Below are 19,973 nucleotides of genomic sequence, written 5' to 3' on the forward strand. Positions count from 1 at the left end.
CCTGCACTCAGAAATACAACTTCAAATTTATTGCAGTTATGCAGTAATGAGTTCACGTCACACAGACTTAGTGATTTTTTGTTTTTACCAATCCCCAGATGTGTGTTGATTGAGGCATAACGTGCAGTGCCAGTCAGGTTCTTGTTTTCACGGTAGGGGATGTGCTGGTGCGTGCGAGCGTCACGATATTTTTTAGCCAGGCCAAAGTCGATAATGTAGACCAGGTTGCCCTTTTTGCCCAGTCCCATCAGGAAGTTATCAGGCTTCACATCTCTGTGGATGAAGTTCTTGGAGTGAATGTACTCAATGCGACTGATCTGAAGTGGAGAGTAACAAAATAAAAATGACACAACACCATGTTAACATGAGGACATTCACCAAGTGACGACTTAACAACCACACACTCACCTCCGTCTGTCAACTCATTCCTTACACCAGTCAAGTCACATTAGGAGGGACAACAAGAGCATGTTTACCTGCTTAATTTGATGACCATGACAATCAGCACAAATCCCAGGCTAATTATATATTCTTTAGATTTTTTTCTTTATGGGGTCATTTTTTTACCTTCACTGGATAGTGACAGGTTAAGGGGCAGACAAGAGATGGGGAGAAAGAGGTATAATGTGATATAAACGTTGCCAGTGGAAATTTAAGCATCAACGGTTGTAATCATGCAACCTATGCTTTCACCATTTCGTTACCTAGGCGCTCACTTATTAAATATTATTAAATACTTTTTCTTGATTTTATGAAGTTGTTCAAAACCTTGTGTGAATTCAGAATTATAAACATTATTTCACATTGTTTTATTTTCATACACACACTGTTAAAGGTGTTATTATTTCGATAACAAAAAACTAGAAGGAATTTAGTAAAAGGTACTCAGAATATTTCTTGGCAAAATGGAAGTTATCACTATATAGTATAACGGCTTATTAGGCCCATTGAAAAAGAAATATGGAGCCGGGGAATGGGTTGTTTTTATAATGATTTATTATCTGTTTTGTTATTATTCTAACATTAAGATCATTTTCCAAGATTAAAGTTGCAAATTTACGATAAAAATAAAACAACTCAGACATTCTCTGAGATTTAAGTAGCAATTTTATTGGAAAAAACTCACAAATGTACGGGAGAAAACCAGTATTTTCAGAATCATAAACATAACGGGCTTTATTAGCAAAGTGTGTGTACACATACAAAGAATTCAACTCCCATTTTACATTGCTCCACGTAATTACACACATACAGCAAGGACAACAAAAAACGAACAAACAAGCAATAATGGTATTGAGGACTGTACTGTACAATGGCATGTGAAAAAAGGTCTACACAATATAGTAAAATCACCATATATAACGTAAAAGTCAGTTGTTGTGTGTATGTTGTGCAAGTAACATTAACAGTGCAAGTCAAATTGTTTTTCTAACCAAAGAGGGGCTCTTCAGCGTCAAATCATTGCTAGATTAAGGTTTCTAAGGGAGCAGTGCATGCAACAAAAACTAGATTTGCAAAAACTGTGTCGGTTATATCCAAGCATAATAAGGCATACCCAAACTATCAGAAGGTCAATACATTAGGTCTGTAATCTCCTAGTCGACTGGTCGATTTATTGGTCGATACGTTCTGGCTCAACCAAAATTCTGATTGGTCGATTTTTGGTGTGTTAATTACATGCTGCTATAGCAGTGCGTAAACACGCAGCGGGTGCTCTCCATCCCAGTGCTGTGTGTCCTGCATATGGCATATTTGACTTCATCAGGAGGAAAGTACCAAGTACTAATGGGGGTGTTTTCAGAGCACCCCTATTTCACAGGTAATAGTGTGTCTTCAGAACACCCCCCTTGTTTTCACTATTTTGGATTAGCCCAACCCGCTACAGACAACAGATTGAAGAACGTACTCGAAGGCCTAGGTCCGGTGGTTTGTTAAATATTTATTTATTTTTAAGCGTTTCATTTACAGTCATTCCTATTCTACCATGTCAAAGACATCAGTAGTGTGGCAGCATTTTATAAAAATAGAAAATGGAAAAAAAGTCGAATGCAAAGTTTGCAAACAACAGTTTGTATATCACAGCTCGACTACAAACATGGCATATCACCTAAAAACGGTAAACTGACTTGTCTGCGTTAGGTTGCTCCGTCCGTTTTAAGTTTATGAACATATCAGAATTGGCATATTTCAATGTTTTAGTCTAATAATCATTTTATAACTGCAGGCACACCCGCCCGCAACAGCAGCATCCCCTAGTTCGTATCTCAGCCACAAAGCTGAGCTCCTGTGTTCAGTCTCGCTCTGTGCGAGGACACGCACATCATAGCGTCTGTCAATTATTATAACATGACAAAAACAATTGTCTAAATATTCCTCAACAGTTCTTGTGCTGATATCACTAGTTGACATAGTATATTTTCAGAAGTCATGGGCTATGATATTGCGCAGATGCACGTGATGCAAGACGCTGTCTACCAAGAGCCCCCCCCCCCTCCCTATCAGCCTCGCATCACAGAATGGACTTCAAGAGATTAGCAGTTAAGAACAAGAGCAACAGAGCACAAGGATGATTAACCATTTTCTGTTGCTTCTTCTTTTATACTATTTTGCCAGTCACCCTTCACCTTTTTCTGTCTACACACATACACAGACACACACACACACACACATTTTACACCAAACTTAATTAATGTGTATGTGTAACACAATTGATAGTGCGTTCATTTAGTCACGTAGCCCATGCAATGCTGGGGTTGCTTGAGAAGGCAACTTTGAGCCTACTTTCTTATAAGGCCATGCAGCCCCATCCTGTAGCATGATGACTCAAGGTCAACTGATGTTCCTCTTTTACTCAATTATTGCTACATCCCAACCTTTTAACCTCAGCTTTAACATTACTTTTGTCTGATTAACTCTTCATTTGATTTATCTACCGTTTCTTATTTTTATCAAGTTTTAATTTCATTGTAATCATGACATTAATTATTCACATTTGATGATAAATACAACACACACAATAGCAGAGCTCTTATATATTACTTACTCACTGTTAGGATTGGGTAAAATGTCCTTCCTTGTAGATGGTATATGGCAAGAGTGTAGGGTTCTCAACTCTTCTGACAATACAGTATAATTCTAGAATGTTGCTGCTCACTTAAAATAAGCATTTTTCCTACTCAATTCAAATAAAACTTCTCTATCTCAAAAGAGAAAGAAATTGTAATTAGCAAGTTGTTCATTTAAAAAAACACTTCTCTTTCATTTGATACCACCTATGTGTTCTCACAGCTGACATGCATATCAGAGCAAAAATCAAGCCATGAGGTCAAAGGAACTGCCTGCAGAGCTCAGAGACAGGATTGTGTCGAGGCATAGAGCTGGGGAAAGCTACAAAAAGATGTCTGATGCATTGAAGGTCCCCAAGAGCACAGTGGCCTCCATAATTCTTAAATGGAAGAGGTTTGGAACAACCAGGACTCTTCCTAGAGCTGGGAAACAACCATCACTGCAACACTCCACCGATCTGGGCTTTATGGCAGAGTGGCAAACCAAGATTGAACTGTTTGGCCTCAATTCTAAGCATCATGTATGCAGACAACCAGGCACCACTAATCCCCTACCCAATACCATCCCAACAGTGAAGCATGATGGTGGCAGCGTCATGTTTTGGGGGTGTTTTACAGCGGCAGGGACTGGGCAACTGGTCAGGGTTAAGAGAAAGCTGATCGGACCAAAGAACAGAGACATCCTTAATAAAAACCTGGTCCAGAGCGCTTGGGACCTCAGACTGGGCTAAAGGTTCACCTTCCAACAGGACAATGACCCTAAGCACACAGCCAAAACAACACAGGAGTGGCTTAGCAGTGTTTCCCACAGAATCAGACTTTAATTGTGGCGGTGTGGCAAGTAGAATGGAAGACAGTCCCCAAATCCAGGTGTGCAAAGCTTGTCACATCATACCAAAGAAGACTTGATGCCACATGTACTGAGTAAAGGGTCTGAATTCTTATGTCAATGTGATATTTCAGTTTTTCCTTTTTTAAATATTTGCTAAAATTTCTAAAATTCTGTTTCCGTTTTGTCATTATGGTGTATTGAGTGTAGACTGATGAGGGGAAAAAATAATTTAAATCATTTTAGCAATAGGCTACAACATAACAAAATGTAGTAAAAAAAAAAGGGAAGGGGTTTGAATACTCTCAGAACTGTATACGAGGAAAAACACTCCTGAATTTATGTGTAAAAGTCGCTGTCACCCTATCTGTCCAGTGACTCTTTGTCACTCTTTCGCCTGGAAAACAGCGTCTGTCCCCGGCAGTGAAAGCACTGCAGCTCCCATTGTCTAATGACGGTAATTATGTGATGTTATTTCGAGCTAAAAATTTAAACTCACAATGTCCTCACATGTGGAAAAGTTAACGCAACATCAGTCCTCCTTTCTGAGTCTTCGGTGATCTCCCCTCTCTGGGAGTTACTGATGGTGGCTGATGTGATTTCAAGAAAAAAAAAACACTTGAGCAATGTCTGTCACTTTCCATGATGTACAGTGGGTTGGAATGTGTAATATAACAGCATCTGTAAGATTACAAACAGTGAGCAATTGTTTATAATTTTATCTCTTTAATTTATAAGTGGAAACCGGGTGGAAAAACACTAAAGACACAGATCACAACGTTATGATGTGTATTTTAGGTTCAGGTTATTGATACCAACTTAAAGTATCTGCTATTCAAAGATCAGGATTTTATTTACTACATTTTAGTACACTGGGAATCATTTTAAAATGATGGATGCTCCCGGGCGCTATATGAATAAAGGGCCGACACAATGTGTGTCCTAGGATCTAGAGCTGCCTTGCTCCCTCTAGTGGTAAGTGGAGGAATCTCCGAAATACCCTGCTTTTAAAAAAATATTTTAAAAATCAAAATACTATGACAAATGAAATGAAAACACCATAACCGTGAGATAAATCTGATCCTGGATAATAATGTTACAGCAGAAACGGCAGTGGATTACAGTGATCACAGCAACATCCCTGAAGTATCCACAGCACCAACAAGCTGCAAATGGCGAAAAACTGTAAGAAAATATGACGCCGGTTACATTAAATTTGGATTCAGCTGAAGCGGGACGGAGGAAGAGCCCAGGCCCCAGTGTGTGGTATGTGGTGGTGTTTTGAAATACATTTATTGAGCACAAAATATAATTTTGTTTGCTCAAATAAAATTATATTTTATCTTCAAAATATAATTTATGTGCTTGCAAGATATATTTTTCTGTGCTCAAAATCTCTCATTGCTCCTTCACGAATGTGGCACAAATATCACGGCAAAGTGCCAGTTCTAGTGCTACTCCTTTGCAAAGTGTGATTGTGGCTGACGAGTCAACAATAAGTAATATTCCTATTGGGAATAAATTTGACTCCTGTTTGAACTACATTTAGCTGAATAGGGTTGCCTAATTCTACTACTGTATTTTTACATGGGTCGTAATGGTGGTACTTGGAGAGCTATTTTCTGAGGTGGTACAGGGTGTAAAAAGTTTGAGAACCACTGATCTAGAGGGTTATATAACAAAATATTACATGAGAACTTTAAAATTAAAACTTTAGTGCAAAGAATTAATTACAAAGCAAAACTGCCAACAATATTAGATGCAGCTAGTCTGTCACTGGGTCCCCACCTTATCTATTGCATCTTGCCTTCGCTGCCACAACAGCACCGCATGCATTTTCTTTTAAAAATAAAAGCCTGAATATGCTGCAACATTTATTCATTATTCGATATTATGAAAATATTGCATATGACTGCAAATAGTGCAATATTCAATAATATATAATATCAGCCCAAGTCTAAGAACTACTTAAAGACATAAGACGACCGAGGCCTGACTGTCATGGATTTTCTTCCACAGTCACCTGATCTCAACCCCATTGAACATTTATAAGTTCAGACAAAGACTGAGAGAGCCAAGCACAGAGAGCTTTATGGTATGACACTGTCAAATCATGCTGGGTTAACATGAGTCATAAGGTTTTGCACAAACTTGTGAAATTTTTAATTGTAAAAATATAGTCTGTAATGAAAGAAGAGACCGATTTAAACTGCTCTTGTGTCTGGTTGTGTTTCCATACAGTGGTCTGTAGTGCCAACCAGAGGGGAGAATTGGAAGATGTTATGTCCACGTTGTGATGGATCTACAGTGATGTTCTCTGCCCTATTTGCGGACTGAAGATGTTTAACGTCTGAATGGAGGGCAGGCTGCGACCAATGATTTCCTCTGCAGTCCTGACTGCCCATTGTAGTCTGTTCCTGTTGTGTTTGGTTGCCGATCCAACCCAGGATGTGCAGAGAACAGACTGGACAATTTAATTGTAGAACTGGATCAGGATCTCCTGAGACAGGTGGAACTTCTTGAATTGGGGCATGAAGTGCCATCTTTACAGTTTTAAACGTGTTCAGCTCCAGGATGTTCCGACTACTCCAGAGGGCCACTTGTCTCCCCCCCCCCCCCGTTTGTACTGAGTCTTCACCATCCCAGATTAGGCCAATGACTGTCGTGCCATCTGCAAACTTTAGGAGTTTAACAGACAGGTCTCCAGAGGTGCAGTCATTTCTGTAAAGGGGGAAGAGCAAAGGGGAGAACACACATCCCAGGGGAGTGCCAGGCAGATTACACAGGTGTCTGATATGATTTTGCCTGTTGACTCCTTTCTATCAGAATTTGCCATCCAATGACAGGTGGAGGCTGGCACAGCAATCTGGGTGAGTTTGGAGCACAGGACTTCTGAGATGATTGTGTTGAATGTCAAGGCATGTCCCTGGAAAGCCAAAGTGTTGTGCAGTCCCATGTTGACCGCATCAACCACTGACCTTGGAACTGTAATCCATGGTGCATGGTGGCCAGAACATTTTTTTTGCAGATCATTTGACCTTTTGTATTTAAACGGTCATCACTTATAATTTGATCCTTTTAGACATTTGTGTGGAGTTTTGTCATAATTAGCATATGAATTCTAAAGTTAAGGCCAAACGTGTTTTGTGTGGTTGTGTTATCACACCTGTGATAACCAATTCTAAACATTCACACTTGAATCTAAGTGGAGTTTGTGTTAAATTTGAAGAAATTCCCAAAAGATGTTCCTGAGATATGTACACCCCATTCTTGTGAACATGATATGTATATAATATGATGTGCATACAACCAGAAAACATAACGCCTTTGGCCAAGGGTTTGGCAGGGCCTGGAAGCATCCTTCCCATAATCTTGTAGTAAAAGCAAGTAAAATAACAATCTGAGCCTGTCCGTGGCATAAACAAGCAGGGATTACATTGCAGCCCATTTCACGCCTGTAGCAATTTTGCTAAATACTGGATAATTTTTAAAAAATGTTGTCCCCTTTCACCAAAACATGGTCAGTAAAAAGAAAGAAATTGGGCCAGTATTTGTCCCGTAATCCAGTTGACAAACAAACAAAGACACCTCACTGAAAACATACCATCATACTCATTGTTGCATCTCTCAAAACATCTCCCTGAAAGACAACACTTTCTCTTGGCAATCTCAAAAAATCAAAAATCATAAGCTCATAAGTAGTGGCATGATTTAAAAATGGCATAACTTTTCTTTCCAAAACTCTACAAAATCAGGTGAACAGCCCATACTGTATGTCTCAGTAAAATCCACATAAACACTGAAGCACTACTGCGCTAATTTTCAGCTTTGGATTAGTGGTAGAAAGAATGATTCAATGTGTGTGACGTGAGTAGGCAGTCTCACCATCTGATCAGCTAGCAGCAGGACTGTCTTGAGGCTGAACTTGCGGGAGCAAAAGTTGAAGAGATCCTCCAAGCTAGGCCCCAGCAACTCCATGACCATCACATTGTAATCACCTTCTGCTCCACACCACTTGATTGTTGGAATGCCCACTGTAAGAAAATGGGAGTATACACATTAACAATGGTAGGAACACAAAAATGTGGTCTAGGAAAAACCCCCCGAAGATGTGTTTTGCTTGCTGAAGGCAGTAATCCCCTAAAACAAGCAAAAAGTCAGGCGGGCTGCAGTTGCATTAGAGATGGGTTTCTGAAACCCAGTATTAAATGGGCCCTGGGGCTAAATTTAGAAAAGACCGTTTTATCAATAAGCTCAAATGTTATCGGTTCTGCTAACAGTATTGAAAAATTAAGGCATTCGACTATGATGGATTTTCACCATTCCCAATCCTGAACAGAGATCTGTGTCTGAGCCTGTCCTGTGCAGGGGCTGGGGCGGGCTCTCACTGCCTGTCTGTCACTCTCACACATACGCCGGCACAGACAGACAGAGACCCTGCTGTGAGTGCCAACGTCGGAGTAGCCAATATTCAAAAGTGTGGTTATACTTCACGAGAATTGATGCAGATAATGCTCATTACCACAAGTGCAACAAGTCTTTTGCATATAAAGGCAGGAAGACAAACTCTTTCAAAACATCTAGCGAAAGTACATCACATACAGACAAAGAAATGCAGTTTTCGACAGACTAGCTCGTAGTTCCTCTCCCGTTTCCCCATCTACCTCAGGTATGTTATGCTAGCTGGAGCCCACACAGAGTTAATTTACTTATACAAACATGGATTCATAGCCGTAAGTAACCATTAGTTGGTTGTGAATGCAGGAGGCACTCACAACATATGTTCTTCTGTTTTATTATTATATCTTCCGGGTCAGAAAGTTTGGCCCTTAACTCCTTCAACATTTTTCAACGTATTCACTCCATTCAAACACCAAATATTCATCTCAATTGGGAATCGACCGCGTCTATTTTTCTCATTCATATCATTCATAATTTCAGAGATATTCAACGTTTTTCAGCCATTTTTTCCCATTCAAGCAGATGACGGAATGTTCAAAAAAATCCCACATTTCACACTTTTTCAAGCATTTTCAAAGCTCATCTAATCATTCACACTTCCGGATAGAAACTCCATTTAAACTCTGAAATATTCCACAATTTGTCTACATTCAAGCTTGTATTCATCTTTCTCACAGCATTCATACTTTTTGCACAGTCGCAGTTCAAACATTGGTAACTTTTCAGCCACTTTCAGATTTTTGCATTGGTGTGTATGGGGTGGAATGTTGACAGCCAGAGTGGAGGAGCCAACTGACAGAGTGGGGAGCAGCTAAAAAAAATTCAGAAAACCTCGTCTTCAACTCGCGCTCGCTTCCACAAATTTCACTCCAGCAGAAAAATGACAACATCAGCTTGTAGGAAAACTCGTGCTGGTCGCTAGAGTGGTTCTCTGGAGGCAATCGGACAAAAACTTTTGGCTCTGTGGGCGTTTAACTGAGGAACACCGACCAACTGCCGCATTAACTCCCATGAAACTTATAGGAAAAATATCTGGAGGCAGGGAAACAGATCCACTTTTCTGAACTGCTCCACAAGACACATTTTTGACCACACACTCACAAAAATTTCACTCAAGTGCTCACAAGACTCTCATAGTTTCGACCATATCATTATTTGAGTGATAGCAGTTACTGTTTTGGAGGGAGAAGCATGTTACCGTGGCAACCAAGATCAATTGGGCCAACACAGAGAGAGACAGATTTATCAATGAGTCAGTTTAATACACAGTGATATACAGACTATATTTCCCAACATTTTAACTATATTTAACTATTATCTTTTCATTCATTCAAGCCAGAATTTCCATCTAAATATTTAAATGTTCCCAATCACTGATACATTGACATTTATTTCACTTTTCAGTCCCATTCAGAGTATTTGATTAATTCTCACTGTATATCTCTTCATACTCCTGTTTGGCTCACAGCTTATATTTTATTTTTAATCCTTCATTCTTACACAACTATTAGGAAGCTTCATTGACTTCAGACGAGACTTCAAATAAATTCAAGCCACCAATTCAGTTTGGCCTTAGCATTTCAACAAACCCTAAATTATTTCACAGTTTTTAGATATTCTGGACATTATTCAAAGTTTTCAAAGCCAGCAATCCGCATTTGGCGTCAGCTCTTCAAAAACCTTAAAATATTCAACATATTTCATATATTTTGGACATTATTCAAAGTTTTCACAGCCAGCAATGCGCAGGGAGCATTCACAACCGCAAGTTCTTCAGAACTTGCCTTCTCTAGTTAGCTGAATGTTATAGCTATACAGTAGGGGTGTGCGATATGACGATATTAGATCGTGAAGGATTAGAATGTGTAGACGATCTGCCAGAGTGCAGAGATCGCAGGATCGTCTAGAGCAAAGTCTATAAATTGCAGTTCTATGCTGATGCACCGACGCACCAAACGTATTACCTGACCGACCAATCATAGCGAATTACGGGCAGTGACGCGCTTTCTTACCGGCCTCCTTGTTTATGTGTGTAGCGGTAGCCGCATACAGAGCCATGGCTGAAAGCCAAACGGAGGAGTTGGTCGCTTTTTAAAAAAAACAAAAAAACAGCGTTTCACCATCTCTCATCTCTGCCAGTTAGCCCCTCCACCTGCCGCCTCTCTCGGGTGCGCACGCACACACACACACACGGGCGCATGGATAGGTCGCGCTTGGCCGCTAATAAACCGTAAATGCGCTAATTTTACAGTGTTCAAATTACCGCGACACCCCCCCCCCATTATAAATCCTGTTATAATGACTGTGTTGAATAAAACAAACAGTAATGTCTTCATTGATATTTTACTTTCATGTTTCTTTTATGTTGCAAGAGTGCACTTTATCAGAGTGTTGTTGTTTACCTTTTAGTATGTTTACGTTGTTTGCACATGTTGGCAAAACTGCAACTATTTAATTAAAATCTGTTCAGAAAGGTTCTTTGGCCTAAATTGTCTGTTTTTCTTTTTTTGATTTAAGATCATGATAAAATCGAAATCGTGATTTTATTTTTAAAATATCGTGATATGATATTTTTGCCATATCGCCCACCCCTACTATACAGTCATGAATTCTTTCTGACATGATGCAGCGCAAAGCATCATCCAAACTTGGGGCTGCCCCCAAATAGTCGACCAAGCACTGGTCGACCAAAAAATCATTAGCCGACCAAAATTTCATTGGTCGATTGGTCGCAGGAAAAAAAAACAAAAAAAACATTTGGAGCTGTGTCTTGTCAAAATTAAGTCAAAATCTATGTGACTGGCGGCTGGCCTGTGTATAAAAGGCTGGAGGGCTTTTAATTGAAGGGACAGATACAGGAAGTCGTGACACTCACTCACTGTAGGTGTCTTTTTTTTAACACAGCAGGTCCCTTCGACATCGCGGTTAGACAGTTAACAATTAATAGCCAACCATGTCGGGAAAGACGTCTAAAATATGGGATCATTTTGAAAAGAAGGAGGATGACCCCAAGAAGGTGACATGCAAACTTTGCAAGAAAAACTTCACCTATCACTCCTCCACGACGAACATGATGTACCACCTTAAACATGTAAGTAGCCTAGCTACCTGCCCATGGCGGCCCGAACGTATGAAAGCAGAGATAAATACATTTTATTATTGTTATATGCGCTAGTATTAGACTATTTGTGTGTACTGGGGAAACTAAATTATCCAGCTCACTGTGTTTTACTTATTGTGTAAATCTCTCTACAGGCGCATCCACTTTACTGCGGAGATGACACAGCGCCCTCCACCTCCATGGCATCCTCCACTTCATCAATGACGCAGCAAAAGCCCGTTATGAAACCCCTCTTTCCGATAAAAGGAAAAGAGATATCACGGGCACAATAGCATGTTACATCAAGTTCATAAGCTGTGTGATGTGTTTAAATAAATATTCAGAATGTTCTGACAGTCAGTCTCCTTCCTGATTTTTTCTGACACATTCAGAATTAGAATCTGAAATAATTTGCCGGTGTCATTGTGGCTGTGCGCACTTGTAAAATGAATGGTTTTAGGGCTCATAATTTTATGTTATTCAGTCGCTGAGGCTAGTATACTTGGGGAAATATATATATATATATATGTATATATATATATGTATATATATATATATATATGTACACATATATTTTTTAAATTTCTTTTTTAAAATATATATATACATATATATACATATATATATATATATATACATATACATATATATATATATATATATATACATATACATATATATATATATATATATATATATATATATATATATATATATATGTCGATTAGTCGACTAATCGCTCTAAATGACTACCACTGGTTGACCAAGAAAATCTTTGGTCGGGGCAGCCCTAATCCAAACTGTCCTTCAGACACACTCAGACTACTAAGTATGATTACATCCAATTAGGCTACTTATTCAGCTATTTTCTGAATGACGGCTTGGATGATGCTTTAAGTTTTTCAGACAGACTACATGAATGCATAGCTAAATATTCAGCTGACTAATATTAATGGTTATTAACCAATGTATGTATGTATGTATAGAGAAACTTAACCTTTGTAAAATGGCAACAACAGATTCTTAATCTTTACATAATAAATTTAATAAAATACAATACATTTAGATGTTTCTTTTTTGTAAAAAGTGTCAGTTTGTCGTAGCATCGCTGTAAAAGCCTGTCTGTATTTCTTGTTTAAAGTGCATCCTGTCTGATTCTGTGTCTTAAGTGCTTCTTACTTCCCAGCAGCTGTTTAAATACACTGTTTCAACTGATTTCCCCATTTACACCAAATTTATTAAAGAATATAACCTGTAAACATGTCAAATTTTACACATCCAGTAAACAGTAACTAATTTAGGCTACTTCTCTGGAGAAGTGGAGACAATCACCAGACTCCCTATGAAAATACTGAATTTTGAGACTTTTTGAATCAGGAAAAACTGTATAAAATTTGTAAAATTCTGTTAACAACACATTTTTAACTATTTGGACCTTCTTTCATTGTTCATTCTGTTCTTAAGTTGTTACATTTTTTAGTAGTAGTAAGTACTGGATCGATAAGCAATATCGGTAAGAGTAGTAGTATCGTAAAAATCTTAATGTTACCCTAAGTAGCATTCAAAGCAAAGACATCAAGCACTTTATGTATGTGGTTTGTTACTTCAGTAAGAGCTCATTCTTTGCAGTCTTAACTATTACTATAGCCTTTTAAAATAGCATTATAGAAATTGCCAAAGCATTCTGGAAGCAGCATGGAAGAAGAAATGGCTAATGTGGAACAGCAAGCAGGTGATGACATTACCAGATTACTCAAGGAAAATGCAGAGGAAGGGAGCATCATATACGACTACAAAAGAGCACTTCATGAGCACAAGATTAAATTTGGCATGTGTGGAAATAAGTCCTGTGTGTGACAATCCAGAACAAGCAATGGACATCCCTTCAGGGATGCTGAAGTAACTGAACTCCACTGTACTGGATGGTGTACTTTTCTAATCAAAGACTATTTTGTCTATATGATGGTATATGATGTGGGGGGACTGAGATGCTATTTTTTATTTCCTTTTGATGTAAAGGTTATGTTTATTTACAATTCCACCACACCTTGCCTAAAGTTTTTAGTTGAGAGTTATTACTTGAATGTATGTAGAACGTAGAATTTTCAAAAGATTCTGAATGTATAATGATGGTGGCTCCTTAACTGAAATGAGCAGACACATAAGTGAACAAAGCAGAGAGTGTTTGGGCTCTACCTGTTGTGTAACTCATATATAATATCTATAACTCAGGTTTAGTGTTCTGTTAAACTCTGACAGTTTTTGGTTGTTAGTTTGGTTATGGCAGACTGCTTTGAAGTCTGGTGTTCACTGAAGTAATCCTGGTATTTGCTTTAACTTTCATTAGGTTGTTGTTAGTGCATCATGGATCTTAGATCTTGGAAGAATGGCATACAATCATTCTACGGTCCAATGTCAATGTTATTTTCAACGAATAGCAATAGGAGGACATTGTGCTACTCTACCTGGGATGTTAATGGGTTGGGTTGTGCAATTAAAAGGAAAGAAAAGAAGATTTTGATGCAATTGAAAAAAATATCAACATATAGTATTCTTGCAAGAAACACACATCTCTCCTATGAATCAGCTTAATTATTAAGGGATTGGGTGGGACATGTATCCTGTAGCTGGCTTGTCAAAGAGTCGGGAGTCGCCATTATAATTAACAAATGTCTGCAATTTAAAGCCAGGAAAGAGGTTAAGGATGAGAAGGACAGAATCATTAGACCCTGATATATATACGCGTCCAATACGGATTACCCAAATTATATTGTACAATATCCCATAATTCTAGGTAGAGCTGGGCGATAAAACAATAAAGATAATTATTGCAAAATAACTTCTCCTCGATAGAAATGTAAGACATGGTCGATATCATCAATAGAACTCATTCCATCCATGTTTTTGATAGACAACACGAACAGCCAATGATAATGAGAATAGTGCTGTGCCGAACCAATCATGTGGCTGGAATAGAGCAACAGCCGCGTCAGGTTAGATTGATGCACACAGCACAGAGAGTAGGAGAAGCAGCTGGCAGCACCACTTGTGTTATAATGTTTGGGCTACTGCAGTTGTGCACATCAGTATGTCAGGAGAGGGAGCGAGATAAAAGAAAGAATGACGACAGCAAATGTTAACTTGAGTGACAGTGTTACCGAAGAACAGGACCCAACGGACAACATCCCAAAGCTTAAAAGACAAGGACCTTGTTGAAAAGATGGGTCCGAGGAATACGGTAGTGTGGACTTATTCTAGCTATTTAAAGTCCGACAAGAAGCAGAGTAGCGTGCACTTCAAACTGTGTCGAAATGGGTTAGGGTTAGGGGGTTAGTCCAAATGCTGGTGGTCCCCCTAAAACAAGCAGTGTGACACCTGTGCAAGAACAACAGACCATGTTGTCTTCTTTCTCCCGCGCCATGCCATACGACAAAAAATTGAAGAGACACAGTGATATCACATCCGACTTTAATTGCAAAATCAGAATTAAGATTTAAGTTTATTATATATACAGTCCTGCTCACCATTATTGGCACCCATGAAGTTTAAGTACATAATGTGGAATATTTTCTGAAAAAAATGAATCAAGTGAAACATTTTTTTTCTATAGACAACTCGTGTTTGATACAAAAGAGCAAATGATAAACAACAATATAAAACAATTAACAATGGGAGGAAAAAATAGAAAAACTTAAAGCTTGCTGTGTCACTGGTATTGGCACCCTTTGCTGTAAATCAGTATGGAAACACATTGTGACTCACCTGTGGTAAATCACAAATGAGAATCATCTGTGATAAATTGTCTGTGCCCATGTGACATGAATTAGCCAATGAATGATGACTTCCCTGTTTTAAAAAGCCATCTGTTATCCCCTGTTCCTTTGTCACAATGGTGAAGACAAAGGAGCTGTCTGAGGACATCAGAAGTGCGATAATTGGCAAACACAAGACCTCCAAAGGGTATAAGGCCATCTCCAAAGACCTTGGTGTCCCTGTTTCAACAGTGCGTAATGTTATTAAGAAGTTTGCCAAGCATGGAACTGTCAAGAACCTCCCTGGGCGTGGGGGGAAGAGAAAAATTGATGAGAGAAGTCTTCGAAAGTTGGTGCGAATGGTGGAAAAAACACCACGTCAAACATCCAAAGACCTGAAGGCCAACCTGGAACAGTCTGGAGTCATGGTTTCAACAAGTACCATACGCCGCACACTAAACCAAACAGGGCTTCATGGGCGAAGGCCAAGGAAGACATCACTGCTGAGGAAAAGACATAAAAAGGAACAACTAATCTTTGCCAAAGAGTACCTGGACAAACCACAATCCTTCTGGGAAAATGTTCTGTGGACAGATGAAACAAAAATAGAGCTTTTTGGCAATGCACACCAACAGTTTTTTTATAGACGACGCAATGAAGCCTACAAGGAAAAGAACACCCTACCAACAGTTAAGCATGGTGGAGGATCCATAATGCTGTGGGGCTGCTTTGCTGCATCTGGTACTGGAGGCCTTGACCGTATCACAGGAATCATGAAATCAAAGAATTATCAAGAGATTTTAGAGCGAAATGTCCTACCCAGTGTAAGAAAACTTGGTTTGAGTCGAAGATCATGGGTCCTCCAGCAAGACAAAGACCCAAAGCACACATCCAAAAGCACGCAGGAATGGTTGAAAAGGAAAAAATGGACTGTTTTAAAAATGGCCAGCCATGAGTCCTGATCTCAATCCGATCGAAAATCTTTGGTATGAGCTGAAATCTGCCATTGGGGAAAAGAAACCTGCAAACGTTCAAGAGCTTGAACAATTTGCAAAGACAGAGTGGGAGAAAATACCAGCTGAGAAGTGCAAGAAGCTTATAGAAGCGTATAAGAAACATTTGGAGGCTGTCATCACTGCCAAAGGGTGTGCAACCAGATATTAAAGAGGGGTGCCATTATTGCTGCACATGCTGTTTTTTCTGTTTCTTCTTTGAAATTACAATATGTAAGTTGAAAAAACAATTTTCTTTGTTAAATTACTTTGGACCTCCAATTAAAAGATCCTGATGATATAAATTTGGTACATTTCCATTTATTTCTGACGATACTGTAGAGGTTATGCAAAAAATGAAGGGGTGCCAATAATGGTGAGCAGGACTGTACCCATTTTATTTATTTTACAGTTGTGTAATGTTCTACAGTACATTTGTCATGTTCAACTTTTGAGAGAAAATAAATAATATTAAATTAACCTTATGATATCTTCATATCTCACTAAGGAGTAAAAAGTAGGGATGTCCCGAGCCAATCTGCAGGATCAGGGCTGATATGGGCATTGTTTCACTGATCGGGATCGGCAATTTTGAACGTAGACCCAAGCCTGATCATTTTTACGTCAGCTGTCGTAAACGGAGCACAATTTGTGGCAGAACGCAGACGTGCGCGTAACGTGACTCTGGCAAACCTGTGGATAAAATGCAATGGTCTGCAATTCAACCATTTCGCGAGGGGGTAACAAAAGAGCTGCATTTAACACTACAATTTTGATACAGCACATAAAAAACAAACACTCAAAGTCATACAACGAGTTCACTCAAGCAATACAGGCAAAGGCACCGAAGCAACAAACACTCGCGGATACTTTCAAAAGGAAAAAGAAATATCCTCGAGACAGTGACATGGCCAAAAATATTACTGAGAAGGTAATTGTATTCATCGCTCTGGATAACCAGCCCATCTCCGGGGTAGAGGATCAGGGTTTTAGCCATCTTCTGGAGTTTTTGAATCCCTAGATGGCCCTACCATCTTGGCGTTACATTTCGGATACCGCCTTACCGGAGAAGTGCAGCAAAGTTCGTGACCATGTACGAGGTGATTTAACAGATGTGACTGCTATTAGCTTTACAACAACATTTGGAGTTCTGATGTTTGCCCCGTCATTGCTTAGCCTCACTGCACACTGGATTGATTCTACTTTCGAGCTACAACGTGCGGTACTACATGCTCACAAGTTTCGTGGGTCTCATACAGCAGAGCATGTAAAACAGGCAATCAAGGAGATCCTGAACGCATGGGAAATAGACAAGGAACAGGTCCATGTCATTTTACATGACAACACAAGGAACATGAAAAAGGCAATGGATGATATGGAGGTACCAAGCGTGGGCTGCGTCACGCACACACTTCAGCTGGCTGTACACAAGGGTCTGCTGTCACAGCGCAGCATCACAGACTCACTCGCCAACGCAAGGAAGATGCTAGGCCATTTCAAGCACTCACCACAGGCCTACTCACGCCTGGAAGATATCCAGAATGAAATGAAATTGCCTGTCAAGCGCCTACAGCAAGATGTGCAAGTTAGATGGAATGGCACTCTCTACATCATCCAGAGCCTACTGGAGCAAAAGCAGCCCCTGAGTGTCTATGCTGCTGACCACAACCTCCCAGCTACACTGACAGCGAACCAATGGGCACTAATGGAGAAGATGGTGGAGGTTTTAGCTCCCTTTGAAGAATTGACAAGGGTTTTGAGTGCAGAAACTGCAACTACAGCTGATGTGATCCCTGCCATAACAGTCCTGAAACGTGTCCTTTCTCGAGAGCAGACCACTGACCAGGGAATCAAGATGATGAAAAGCACTCTCCTAGAGGCAGTGGATAGACGCTTCAGCCAGGTTGAGACTGACAGTGTCTTTGACGAGATCTTGGAGGAGAGTGAGACGGAGACAGTGTCTGTGAGCACCTCATCAGCAGTTGTTCAGGGACAGACTTACCTAACGAAGCAAACCATCCCAAGGTCAGACAATCCACTACTAACCCTCATGTGCAGCTCCAATAGCACTTTAAGAAATTGCCTTCTGTGATAACAAGAGTGTCTTAAAATTTTATTTTGATATTCAGGTTTTACTGTAATGCTGCTACAGAAACTGTTTTTTTCATGTTCAGGTTAAGCTGCCTTTTCACGTTTAAAGGGACTTGGGGCAGGATCAAGAAATAAGACTGAATAGTGACTCGCCGGCCGTTGCGGCCGTTAGGGTAACTGCAGCCATCAGCCAAGCCGGCGTGGGAGCGCGCATGAGCTCTTCACAACAGTGCAGCTGATGCTGTCTCATCCCTATTCGTCAGACGCTTGACGCTTGGTCAAGTGCCTTAATGTGAGATGCCAGACTTGTTTTGTATTTTCCAAGTCAATGTTATGACTGTAACTGAAAGTTGTTCAATAAAGTTTTTATTTAAAAAAAAAAAAAAAAAAAAAGCTTGGTCAAGTGCCCCTCGCATCGATACCTGATGCAGGAGGCTTCCCCTTTGCGTTGGTCTTATCCGCTACACATGAAGCAGCCGGGAAGCTGCTCGCTGTGTGTAGCGACACACAAGTGCAGCGATTTACAGTTACGGTTGATGCAGTCTGAAGGCACTGGCGAAAGCAAAGACGGCATATCGGGGGACAGAGAGATCATCTCTGATACGGGATTGCTGTGTGTTAGCGGCTAATGTTGCTACACAGACACAAACAAACCGTTAGCCTGTGGCTACATCCAGCTGCTAACGTCACCTCCTGGATAACAGGTTGGGCTTTTGGTCCCATATATAAAGGGACATATTTCTAACTATTCGGTTTCAGACTAAAGGACCGTGGAAAATGTGCAGTCTGTAACTATTCAGTGTTACACAGCGGTGGACTAAGTTACATGTTTGCAGCTAACGCTACTTTGCACGTTAGGTCACTCGAGTCCTCGGTGATCTCATATGATTTTCAAATCAAGCTCTAAACATGACCTGTAATGTTTTCTTACCTGGTTACTAGGAAATGAGCCATGTCAGCATCTGTTTTCAGTCCCAATTCAAGTTGAAGCTGCCTCCATGAGTCCAACACGTATCCGATGTGTATTCAGGTGCCAGCCCGCTTTGCTCGTAATTTTGTTTTGACTCACAACATGCCGCTGATAAAACCTTTGTTTTCTTCTTAGTGTGACTTTTTAGTGGACTTTGTGTGGTGGTGGGTCGTTTGCTGGCTGTAACAGAATCCATTACTACCCAAACACTAGTTTGGGTCCGCCGCGTTTGTTTACTTCCCGTATCCAAGTCGAAAGCCGGTCGAGGACGCGCATTCAGTGTCATCCGACGTCACGTCCGCAGGACTGCGCGGGAAATTCGAGCCCGAATGGCAGTACATTATGCAGCACACAGCCTGTTCAAGGCAATGGAGAGATACGTGGGTGGACTCATTCTTTTTGGTTTTGAACGCTTCATCACCCATTAGCATTAAAAATCTTAAAATGCATGTTTATAATTTCACAGATCCTGCCCCAAGTTCCTTTAAGTGGTAGTTATTTATTGAATTTGTTTTATTGAATTAATTTTTTTGTTGAATATTCAAGTTAAGCTGTTTACACCACTTTTAAGTGGAACTGAGATTTCTGTTCCAAATATATTTGTATTACTAGAATGCTTCACCAAGGGGAATTTTGATTTTGATTTTTGTGACTGTGAATGTCAAAGTTACAATAAGCTATTACACCACTTTGAAGTGGAATTGTAATGTTCT

At 39.9% G+C, this 19,973-nt stretch overlaps 1 protein-coding gene across 6 annotated transcripts in view; it reads right to left on the bottom strand.

Annotated features, from left to right (window-relative positions):
• csnk1db (casein kinase 1, delta b) overlaps positions 1-19,973 on the bottom strand; it is a 100,741-nt gene that overhangs the window by 36,098 nt on the left and 44,670 nt on the right. For all 6 annotated transcript variants that reach the window (XM_073489375.1, XM_073489372.1, XM_073489373.1 and 3 more), the window contains exons 3-4: positions 7,780-7,928; positions 89-317 (exon numbers count right to left, since the gene is read on the bottom strand). In XM_073489375.1, the coding sequence (XP_073345476.1) occupies positions 89-317; positions 7,780-7,928 (378 nt within the window). The remainder of the gene's footprint in view (positions 1-88; positions 318-7,779; positions 7,929-19,973) is intronic.

Source organism: Pagrus major, chromosome 20 (assembly GCF_040436345.1).
Source record: "Pagrus major chromosome 20, Pma_NU_1.0".
NCBI lineage: Eukaryota > Metazoa > Chordata > Actinopteri > Spariformes > Sparidae > Pagrus > Pagrus major.